This window comes from Orcinus orca, chromosome 2 (genome assembly GCF_937001465.1).
Source record: "Orcinus orca chromosome 2, mOrcOrc1.1, whole genome shotgun sequence".
Taxonomy (NCBI): Eukaryota; Metazoa; Chordata; class Mammalia; order Artiodactyla; family Delphinidae; genus Orcinus; species Orcinus orca.
The window spans coordinates 106,237,627-106,250,039 of NC_064560.1; the positions used below are offsets into that span (position 1 = coordinate 106,237,627).

Consider the following 12,413-nt stretch of genomic DNA (forward strand, 5'->3'; position numbering starts at 1 on the left):
AAAGCAAGAGGGTTTATCTAGCACTGACCTATTATGAAAATTCTATTACTGTCAGATTTTACAAGGTACAAGTATAGCCACATTTCCTAGCAAAATTAAACTTTTTCCCGAAAAAATAAACAAGCCAATGGAACCCTCTGAATAGTGTTTCTCTAGCTGCCAGCTGCAACCCATTCGTAAATCACGAAATCAATTTAGTGGATGCACCACCTGTCAGCATTAAAAACAAGCTGAAATAGAATAAAAGAATAGGAAATCTCAGACTGCATCTTAGTAATCGGTATTGTTTTGTGAATTATTTATTTCAATTTTATACATAAAAGTGTATACCGGGTTAGGATGGGACAATTTTGATGTTTGAAATACACTGCTCTAAAGCTGCAGTTGTTAAAGAGTGGACCGAAGAAGACCCTTTTGGGTGTACGAGAGGCCCTCCCTTTCCCAATCACATACATACGTGTGTTAGGTCTGATTTTCTTCATAAGCTTCAACCAAAACCTTTCTCAAAAGATTGAATATAGAAGCAGGTATGAGAATTCATCTGTTTTCATTTGAGACAGACACTAAAGATATTTTCAAAACTAAAACAATTCCACTCAATTTTTTTTCGTTTTCTTTTAGAAAAAATACAGTCGGTTAAAATTTTTAAATGCTATTTATGTTAACCTGTTTATTATTTTTAAACGAGTTTAAAAAATTTCTGCCTTAATTACTATTACAGTAAATAGCAATAGATATAACCCACAGAAACAAAAGCACTTTGGAGTTTGCAACAATTTGAGAACCCCTGATCAATACGAAACAAAGGACTTCAGGCCTGACTCCTGGCAGGTTTAACACGGTCCCAGGCCCTCTGGGGAGCCCCCAACTGCGGCCCGCTCCACTGATACCCAGACCGGGTGTACCCCGATGAGAATCCTCACGAATATGAACAGATATTGACGAAAGGGCAGGGTTGCTGACGTAAGAGAGCCGAGAAGTGCAGCTTCACTGCGCACGCTATACTATGTAGCTGAAAAGCTAAAAGATTTTTAGCGAATCTTTGCGACACTGTCGCGTTTCGTTGGTTCCGTGCCGTAAAGACAGCGGCGGAGCCGCCCCCGGTGAAGACAGCTGACGTGCGCGGCAATGGCGGATATGGAGGATTTATTCGGGAGCGACGCCGACAGCGATGCTGAGCGTAAAGGTGGGGTCATCTGGGCTTGGGTGGAGGCGAGAGTGGTGGGGCTTCTGCGGCGGGAGCTCAACAGCGGTCCGGTTCCGGGTCTGCGAGCGCTCCGGCGCCGCGGGCGAGTGATGGCTCTTCCTGCACTCCTGCCCCAGCTCTCCCTGCACTCCCGGCGGTGCCAGCCTCCTCCCGGAGGACGGGAATGAAGTGACAGACGCAGAGTGTGTACCTCGAGGTTTTTGGTGTCCATGGAGCAAGCCGTGCCTGGGAGCGTGTGGAGCGAAGGGGGCGCGGGGCAGGGGTGGAGGCCGGGCAAGCCAGCGCAGCCGGAGGAGGAACCTTGGAGTCCTGCTCTGTCCTGCCTTGCACAGGCCAGCGCAGAGTAAGGGCTCTTGTGAATGAATGGAAATTAGGTGTTCAGGAACATGGGGATGGGATGGGCAAATTTGCATAGGGGCTCAGAATGCCCTCTTGAATGAAACCAGAGCGTGGCGTGTTGGGGAGTTTGAGATGTCTGGGTGAGGAGATTGGGACGGATACCGAGGTAGGGCTGCATGTAGGCGTTACACGCAGAAGATAATGTGTCCTCCGAGAGCCTGTGCAGAAACTCTAGATAATTTCTTGAGTCGGTGGTATTAGATGGGGGAGCGTAGGAGGTCTGTGTTTGGAGAGAAGGGATGAAGGATTTGATGCAGAAATGAATTAGTGAGTGTATGTTTATGGTGCAAGGAAGTCTTTCTGGCAGAGTGGGTATTTGAGTTTGAAATATGAATAGGAGATATTTGAAGTCAGAAGGGGCCCAAGACCAAGTTCAGAATTCTTGCGAGTCCCCAGGCTCAAAGTAATGTAGTACCTACTTTTTTCCTTAGCATAGTGCATTATCGTGGTTGTTTTTTTCTTTCTCCAGCTTCAGTTTATTAATACTTTTTAGAGTATAGTTAAGGGAGCACCAGGTGGAAGTCTAGTGTGAGGGCTCTACCAGGATGGACATCCAGAATGTTCTTTCTAGTCAGGATCTCTGGAAGTATAGAGCCCAGTATATTCTTGTTCCACTCACTTTGCTGTTTTCCTTTCCCCTTCATCTGTACTTGTCCGTATCCCTTTCACCCTTCAAGGCACAGAACCATGTGAACCCTCCTGTGACTCACTTCCATGAAGTTGTTCATTCAGCATTTATAGATCCCCTGTCATGTTTCAGCTACTTTGCTAGATATAGGGGATATAATGATGAAAAGATTGTCCTCCCCCCTCCCGCCCTCAGCTTACGTCAGTGCTTAATGCATACTTGATAAATAATTGGATGGGAAGCAAATTGGATAGAAGCAATAGTAGAGGTACCCTGCAGTGCTTTCCCATTGCAAACTCAGGGTATGGGGAAGTGATGTATGGAGATGGTTGCTTCTCTGGGCTTCATGTTTTACCTTCTTGTAAGTCTACTGCTGCATTCTTCTCTCTTACCATTAAATTATAGAACTCTCTAGGATTTACTTCCAAATCTGTCCTTGAAGGTTGCTGTTGGTCCTGAACTTAGGATGGATGTGGCAAGGTAACTCCTGTTATATCATCATATTTAATTATTTCCCTGGGCTAAGACAGAGGTAGAAAATAACTACACTTGACAGATTTCTTGGTATAACAGTGGGTAGAATTCCTACCTAGGCCCAGTGTGTTTCTTTCATGTATAAATGTGCCAGGTCTTGTTTAATTTCTTTCAACAATGTTTTGTAGTTTTTATTGTATAAGTTCTGCACTTCCTAGGTTAAATTTATTCCTAAATATTTCATTTTGGATACTGTTGCAAGTGGAATTGTTTTCTTAATTTCATTTTTGGATAGTTCATTGCTAATTATAGAAATACAGCTGATTTTTGTTTGCTAATTTTGTATCCTGCAACCATGTGTAATATATTAGCTCTAATAGTTGTTTGGGCTGTGTGTGTATTCTTTAGGATTTTCTACATATAAGATCATGTCATCTGTGAGTAGAGATGGTTTTACTTCTTCCTTTCCAATTTGGATGCCTTTTATTTCTTTTTCTTGATTAATTACCCCAGCTAGAACTTTCTGTATAATGTTGAATAGAAGGGTGAGAGTGGACATCTTTTTCTTTTTCCTAATCTTTGGGAAAAAGCATCCATTTCTTTACCACTACATATGATGTTAGCTGTTGGTTTTTTGTAGATGCCCTTTATTACGTTGAGATAATTACCTTCGATTCCTAGTTTGTTGAGTCGTTTTATCATGAAAGGGTGTTGAATTTTATCAAATGTCTCTTCTGCATCAATTACGATGATCAAAATTTTTTCCTTTATTAATATTGTGTTTCATTTTGATTTTTAGATGTTGAATCAGTCTTGTATTCCTAGGGTAAATTCCACTTGGTCATGGTGTATATCCTTTTAATATGTTGTTGGATTTGGTTTGCTAGTATTTTGATACTATTTTTGCATACATATTTATGAGGGATATTGGTCTGTGGTTTTCCTTTTTTGTGATTTTTCGTCTGGCTTTGGTATTGGGGTAATGCTGGCTTAGAATGTGTTAGGAAGTGTTCCCTTTACTCAAGTTTTTGGAAGAGTTTGAGAAGGATAGGGATTAATTCTTCTCTAAATGTTTGATAGGATTCACCAGTGAAACCATTTTGTCCTGGCTTTTCTTTGTTGGAAACTTTTTGATTACTGATTCAAACTCTACTTGTTATAGGTCTATTCAGATTTTGTTTCATCTTGAGTCAGTTTTGGTAGATTGTGTATTTCTAGGAATTAATCCATTTCATCTAAATTATCTAATTGTTGGTATACAGTTGTTTATAGTGTTCTCTTTTAGTCTTATTTTCTGAAAAATTAGTAGTAAAATCCCCACTTCCATTCCTGATTTTAGTAATTTGAGGGTTTTTTTTTTCCCTTGGTCAGCTTAGCTAAAGGTGTGTCAATCCTAAGTTTTTAAAGAATGAGCTTTTGGTTTCATTGATTCTATTATTTTTTCTGTATTTTATTTATCTCTGCTCTAATCTTTATTATTTTTTTTCCTTCTGCTTGCTTTGAGTATAGTTTTCTTTTTCTAGTTCCTTAAAGTGAAAGGTTAGATTATCAGTTTGAGTTTTTTTTGTGTGTGTGTGGTATGCGGGCCTCTCACTGTTGTGGCCTCCCCCGCCGCGGAGCACAGGCTTTGGACGCGCAGGCCCAGCGGCCATGGCCCACGGGCCCAGCTGCTCCGCGGCATGCAGGATCCCCCCGGACCGGGACACGAACCCGCGCTCCCTGCATCGACCACTGCGCCACCAGGGAAGCCCTGTTTTGTTTTTTAATGTATGTGTTTACAGCTACAAATTTCCTTTTTTTAAAAAATTAATTTATTTGTTTATTTATTTATTTATTTATGGCTGCATTGGGTCTTCGTTGCTGCGCGTGGGCTTTCTTTAGTTGCGGCGGGCAGGTGCTACTCTTCGTTGCGGTGCACGGGCTTCTCATTGCGGTGGCTTCTCTTGTTGCGGAGCATGGGCTCTAGGTGCACAGGCTTCAGTTGTGGCTTGCGGGCTCTAGAGCACAACCTCAGTAGTTTTGGCACATGGGCTTAGTTGCTCCGCGGCATGTGGGATCTTCCCGGACCAGGGATCGAACCCATGTCCCCTGCATTGGCAGGCGGATTCTTAACCACTGTGCCACCAGGGAAGCCCTACAAATTTCCTTTTTAGCACTGCTTTCCCTGCATCCCTTAAGTATTGGTAGGCTTTGTTATCATTTTCATTCATGTCAAAATATTTTCTAATTTCCCTTGTGATTTCTTCTTTGCACCCTTGATTGTTTGAGTGCATTGTTTAATTTCCACATATTTGTGAATTTTCCAGATTTTTTTCTGTGATTGATTTCAGTTTCATTCTGTTGTGGTCAGAGAACATACTTTGTATTATTTTAGTCTTTTCAAATTTATTGAGACTTGTTTTGTGTCCTAAAATTATGGTCTGTCTTGGAGAATGTTGCATGTGCAGTTGGGAAGAATGTATATTCTACTGTTGAGTGGAGAGTTCTACTGATGTCTATTATGTCTGGTTGTTTTATAGCATTGTTCAAGTCCTCTGTTTCCTTACTGATCTTCTTTTTGTTCTGACCATTATTGAAAGTGGGGTATTTGAAGTTTCCAGTTGTTACTGTTGAACTATTTCTTCCTTCAATTCTGTTGGTGTTTTTTTTTTTTCTTTTGGTGCATATACATATATATATATTTTTTATTGAAGTGTAGTTGATTTACAATGTTGTGTTAGTTTCTGGTGTACAGCACAGTGATTCAGTTATATATTATACATATATACATATACATATATATTACATACTTTTTAATATTCTTTTCCATTATGATTTATTACAGGATATTGAATATAGTTCCCTGTGCTATGCAATAGGACCTTGTTGTTTATTCATTCTGTTGGGTTGGCCAAAAAGTTCGTTTGGTTAATGAATACATTTAATAAAGTTCTTGGTGAAAATGAAAAATGTGTGTTTTATTTTTACTTAGAACCGAATGAACTTTGTGGCCAACTCAGTGTATATAATAGTTTGCATCTGCTAGTCCCAAACTCTCAATCCAATCCTCTCCCACCCCCACTCCCCCTTCGCAACCACAGGTCTGTTCTCTATGCCTGTGAGTCTTTTTCTGTTTCATAGATAAGTTCATTTGTGTCATATTTTAGATTCCACACATAAGTGATATCCTATGGTATTTGTCTTTTTCTTTCTGACTTACTTCACTTAGTAGGATTATCTCTAGGTCCATCCATGTAGCTGCAAATGGCATTATTTCATTCTTTTTTAATATTCCATTGTGTATATATGTGTGTGTGTATACATAAATATGATATTTATATATATATCATATATATATATATGTCTCTCACATCTTCTTTATCCATTCATCTATCTATGGACATTTAGGTTGTTTCCATGTCTTGGCTATTGTGAACAGTGCTGCTATGAACATAGGAGTGCATCTATCTTTTTGAATTATAGTTTTGTCCGGATATTTGCCCAGGAGTAGCATTGCTGGATCATATGGCCACTCTGCTTTTAGTTTTTTGAGGAACCTCCATACTGTTCTCCATAGTGGCTGCACCAATGTACTTTCACACCAACACTGTAGGAAGGTTTCCTTTTTCCACACCCTCTCCAGCATTTGTTATCTGTAGACTTTTTTTTTTTTCGCGGTATGCGGGCCTCTCACTGTTGTGGCCTCTCTCGTTGCAGAGCACAGGCTCCGGACGCGCAGGCTCAGCGGCCGTGGCGCACGGGCCCAGCCGCTCTGCGGCATGTGGGATCTTCCCGGACCGGGGCACGAACTCATGGCCCCTGCATCGGCAGGCAGACTCTCAACCACTGCGCCACCAGGGAAGCCCATCTGTAGCCTTTTTTAATGATGGCCATTCTGACTGGTGTGACGTGGTACCTCATTGTAGTTTTGATTTGCATTTCTCTAATAATTAGCCACGTTGAGCATCTTTTCATGTTCCTGTTGGCCATCTGTATGTCATCTTTGGAGAAATGTCTGTTTAGATCTTCTGCCCATTTTTTGATTGGGTTGTTTGTTTTTTTGTTATTGAGTTGTATGAGCTATTGGTATATTTTGGAAATTAAGCGCTTGTTGGTCACATCAATTGCAAATATTTTCTCCCAGTCTGTATGTTGTCTTTTCATTTTGCTTATGGTTTCCTTTGCTATGCAAAAGCTTGTAAGTTTGATTAGGTCCCATTTGTTTATTTTTGCTTTTATTTCTATTGCCTTGGTAGACTGACCTAAGAAAACATTGGTACGATTTATGTCAGAATTTTTTGCCTGTGTTCTCTTCTAGGAGTTTTATGGTGTCATGTCTTATGTTTAAGTCTTTAAGCCATTTTGAGTTTATTTTTGTGTACGGTGTGAGGGTGTTGTAACTTCATTGATTTACATGCAGGTGCATATATGTTTTAAATTATATCTTCATGTTGGATTGACCCTTTTATCATTTTATGATGTCCTTTTTTGTCTTTTGTAACAATTTTTCTTAAGACTTATTTTGCCTGATATTAGTATAACTACTAATATAGTTATACTATATAAACAGTATAACTACTGTTATACTGTCCTGTAGACAGCATATAGATGGATCTTTTTTTAAAAAAAATATTTATTTTTGTCTGCGTTGGGTCTTTGTTGGTGCATGCGGGCTTTCTCTAGTTGCAGGGAGCGGGGGCTGTTCTTTGTTGTAGTGCGTGAGCTTCTCATTGCAGTGGCTTCTCTTGTTGCAGAGCACGGACTCTAGTCGCATGGGCTTCAGTAGCTGTGGCTTGTGGGCTCTAGAGTGCAGGCTCAGTAATTGTGGTGCACAGGCTTAGTTGCTCCGCGGCATGTGGAATCTTCCCGGACCAGGGCTCGAACCTGTGTCCCCTGCATTGGCAGGCGGATTCTTTAACCACCGTGCCACCAGGGAAGTCCCAGGATGGATCATTTTTAAAATTCATCCTGCCAATTTCTGCCTTTTCATTGGAGAAGTTGATTTATTTATGTTTAAAGTAATTACCAGTAAGAAGGACTTCTGCCATTTTGATGTTTGTTTTCTATGTCATGTTTTTTCTTCCTCAATTCTTCTTATTACTGTCTTCCTTTATGACTGCTTTTCCTGTAGTGTACTGTTACGATTCCCTTCCTGTTTCTTTGTATATTTTTAGTTTTAGTAACTTTCTTAATGGTTACTCTGGTGACTACAATTAATCTTAATTTCTAACAATCTAGTTTGTATTAATACCAACTTAATTTCAATAGTATACAAAAACTTTTTTTCTATATAGCTTCGTCCTCTCACCTTTTTATTGTTGTCACAAGTTACATCTTTATACACTGCCCAGTGATGTAGATTTATAATTATTGTTTTATACAGTTGTCTTTTAAATTAAATCTTATGAAAAAAGAGGAGTCACTAACTAGAAATTCATTAATACTGACCTTTATACTCACCTATTTAGTTACCTTTACTGGTGTTCTTTATTTCTTCTTGTGGATTCAAGTTACTGCCCATTGTCCTTTCATTTCGGCCTGAAGGAGTCCCTTTAGCATTTCTTGTAGGGCACTGGCAACAAACTCTAAATTTGTTTTTATTGAGGTGAGATTTACATAACATAAAATTTACCATCTTATTTTATTTTTATTAAGGTATAATTGACATACAACATTAGTTCCATGTGTACAACATAATGATTTGATATTTATACATATTGTGAAATGATCACCACAGTAAGTCTAGTTAACATTTGTCACCATACCTTGTTACAGAATTTATTTTACTGTGATGAGAACTGTTAAAATCTACTCTCTTAGCAACTTTCAAATATGCAATACAGTCTATTAACTGTAGTCATCATGCTGTATATTACATCCCCATGACTTATTTTTTTTTATAACTGGAAGTTTGTATCTTCTGACTCCCTTCACCCATTTTGCCCACCTCTCCCCCTTCCCTCATTTATTCTCTGTATCTATGAGCTTTGTTTTTTTAGATCCCACATATAAGTGATATCATATATACGGGATTTGTCTTCCTCTGTCTGCTTATTTTACCTAGCATAATGCCCTCAAGATCCATGCATGTTGTTGTAAACAGCAAGATTTCCTTCCTTTTTTCTTTGGCTGTGCCACATGGCTTGTGGGATCTTAGTTCCCCAACCAGGGATTGAACCCAGGCCCCCTGCCATGGAAGCACCCAGTCCTAACCACTGGACCACCAGGGAATTCCCAAGCTTTCCTTCTTTTTTATGGTTGAATAATATTCCATTATATATATATGTCATATTTACAGTGGCATGAATAGTATTTTATTGTATATATACACCACATTTTCTTTGTCCATTTATCTCTAGATGCACACTTAGGTTGTTTCCATATCTTGACTATTGTAAGTAATGCTGCAATGAACATAGACATGCATATATCTTTTCAAATTAGTATTTCTGTGTTCTTTGGGTAAATACCCAGAAGTGGAATAGCTGGATCATATAGTAGTTCTGTTCTTTTTCTGAAGCATTTCCATAATGTTTTCCATAGTGACTGCAGCACTTTACAATCCCACCAACAATTACAAGTGTTCCCTTTTCTCCACATCCTCTCCAACACTTGTTACTTCTTGTCTTTTTGAAAATAGCCATTCTAACTGTGGTTTTGATTTTCATTTCTCTGATTAGTGATGTTGAGCATCTTTTTATGTACCTGTTGGCCATCTGTCTTTTTTAGGAAAGTGTCTATTCAGGTCTTCTGCCCATTTTTTAATTGTATTGTTTGTTTGTTTGCTACTGAATAGTATGAGTTCTTTACATATTTTGTATATTAACCCTTTATCAGATATATGATTTGCAAATATTTTATCCCATTCAGTAGGTTGCCTTTTCATTTTTGTTTTGTTTTGTTTTGTTTTGCGGTACACGGGCCTCTCACTGTTGTGGCCTCTCCCGTTGTGGAGCACAGGCTCCAGACGCTCAGGCTCAGCGGCCGTGGCTCACGGGTCCAGCCGCTCCGCAGCATGTGGGATCCTCCCGGACCGGGGCACGAACCCGTGTCGCCTGCATCGGCAGGCGGACTCTCAGCCACTGCGCCACCAGGGAATCCCTGCCTTTTCATTTTGTTGATGGCTTCCTTTGCCGTGTAGAAGCTTTTTAGTTTGATGTGTCACACTTGTTTATTTTTGCTTTAGTTGCCTTTACTTTTGGTGTCAAATCCAAAAAATGATAACCAAGACCATGTCAAGGAGCTTACTGCCTGTTTTCTTCTAGGAGTTTCATGGTTTCATGTCTAAAATTTAAGTCTAATCCATTTAGAGTTAAATTTTGTATATGGTGTAAGATAGTGGTCCAGTTTCATTATTTTGCATGTTGCTGTCCAGTTTTCCCAACACCATTTATTGAAGAGACTATCCTTTCCCCATTGTGTATTCTTGGCTTGGTTCCTTTGTTGTAAATTAATTGACCATATATGTGTGGGTTTATTTCTGAGCTCTTTATTCTGTTCCATTGATTTTTGTGTCCGTAATACAGTTTGAAATCAAGGGCATGATGCCTTCAGCTTTATTCTTTTATCTCAAGATTGCTTTGGCTATTTGGGTTTTTTTTGGTTCCATACAAATTTTAGAATTCTTTGTTCTATTTCTGTGAAAAAATGCCATTGGAAGTTTTATAGGGATTGTGTTCAATATGTAGATTGCTTTGGGTAGTATGGACATTTTAACAGTATTGATTCTTCCAATCCATGAGCGTGGAATACCTTTCCATTTATTTGTATCTTCTTCAGTTTCTTTCATCAGTGTTTTCAGCGTACAGGTCTTTCACCTTTTTGGTTAAATTTATTCCTAAGTATTTTACTTTTTTTGATACAATCGTTAATGGGATTGTTTTCTTAATTTCTCTTTCATATAGCTCATTATTAGTGTATAGAATCACAACTGTATATTGATTTTGTATCCTGAAATTTTATTGAATTTATTTATTCTAACAGTTTTCTGGTGGAGTCTTTAGGATTTTCTATATATAATATCATGTCATCTGCAAATAGTGACAGTTTTACTTCTTTTCAGTTTGGTTGCAGAATTTTTTCTTTCTCTAGTTGTGGCACATGGGCTCCAGGATGCATGGACTCTGTAGTTTGCAGCATGCATGCTCTCTCATTGAGGTGCACGAGCTCGGTAGTTGTGGCGCGAGGGCTTAGTTGCCCTGTGGCATGTGGGATCTCAGTTTCCTGAGCAGGGATCATACCCGAGTCTCCTGTATTGGAAGGTGCATTCTTTACCACTGGACCACTGGGGAAGTCCCTGAATATGTCATTTTTAAGTGAACAATTCAGTGGTATTTAGTACCTTTAAAATCTTGTGTAGCCACTATCTATGTCTAGTTCTGAAACATTTTCATCACCTCAAAATAAAACGCCATACCCATTAAGTAGTTACTTGCCATTTGCTCCCTTTGCTAGCCCCCATGAACCATCAGTCTGCTTTCTGCATTTATGGATTTATCTATTCTGGACATTTCATACAAATGGAATCATAAAACATGTGGCTTTTTTTTTTTTTTTTTTTTGCTGCGCCTCGCAGCTTGTGGGATCTTAGTTCTCCAACCAGGGATTGAACCCGGGCCCTTGGCAGTGAGAATGTGGTGTCCTAACCACTGGACCACCAGGGAATTCCTAACATGTGGCCCTTTGTGTCTGATTTCTATCTCTTACCATCATGTTTTTGAAGTTCATCCACATTGTAGTATGTATCAGTACTTCATATCTTTTTAATGACTGAATAGTATTCCACTCTGTGTATATATCCCAATTTGTTTATCCAGCTGTTGATGGATATTGGGTTATTTCCATCTTTTGACTTTTAAATAGTGATGCTATTTGTGTACAAGTACTTGTGTGAGTGCCTGTTTTCAGTTCTTTTGGGTATATATATAGGAGTGGAATTGCTGAGTCATATGGTAATTCTTTGTTTTACTTTTTGAGAAACAACCAAACCATTTTTTATAGCAGCTGGACCATTTTAAATTACCACTAGCAGTGTTTGAGTGTTCTATTTCTTCATATCCTTGCCAATACTTATTTTACTTCCCCCCCACCCTGCTCTTTAAAATACAGCCATTGCTGTTGGTGTCTAGTGATATCTAATTGTGGTTTTGATTTCCATTTCCTAAAGGCTAATGATATTGAGGCTAATGATACATCTTTTCATGTACTTGTTTCATTTGTGTAACTATGCAGAAATGTCTATTTTCCAAATGGGTTTTTGTCTTTTGGTTGTAAACATTCTTTATATATTCTGGATACTATACTGTAAGTATATACATATACTTGACAGATATATGGTTTGCAAATATTTTCTCCCATTCTGTAAGCTGTTTTTTCACTTTTTTGATAATGTCCTTTCTTGCATAAAAGCTTTTCATTTTGAGGAAATCCAATTTATCTTTTGTTGTTGTTGCTCATAATTCCTTCATTTTTGAAGGATAGTTTTGCTGGATATAGAATTCTTGGTTGACAGTATTTCTTTCAGCACTTTGAATATTTCATACCACCGCCTCCTGGTTTTTATGGTTTCTGATGAGAAATCAACTGTTATCCTTATTGAAGATCCCTTTGTATGGGACCTGTTGCTTTGCTGCTTTCAGGATTTTTTCTTTGTCTTAGACAGTTGGATAATGATGTGTCTAGGTGTGGCTCTCTTTAACTTTATCCTACTTGGTATTTGTTGATCAA

At 38.8% G+C, this 12,413-nt stretch overlaps 1 protein-coding gene across 4 annotated transcripts in view; it reads left to right on the plus strand.

Annotated features, from left to right (window-relative positions):
• The first annotated feature begins 724 nt into the window (after nucleotides 1-724).
• The window catches only part of LEO1 (LEO1 homolog, Paf1/RNA polymerase II complex component), a 50,768-nt gene continuing 39,079 nt past the window's right edge, over nucleotides 725-12,413 (plus strand). For 2 of the 4 annotated variants that reach the window (XM_049705993.1, XM_049705992.1), the window contains exon 1: nucleotides 729-1,186. In XM_049705993.1, coding sequence (XP_049561950.1) covers nucleotides 1,129-1,186 — 58 coding nt within the window. In that variant the 5' untranslated portion in view covers nucleotides 729-1,128. Of the gene's footprint in view, nucleotides 1,187-12,413 lie in introns of all 4 variants that reach the window. The other 2 variants (XM_033409088.2, XM_004281670.4) reach the window with 2 other exon arrangements.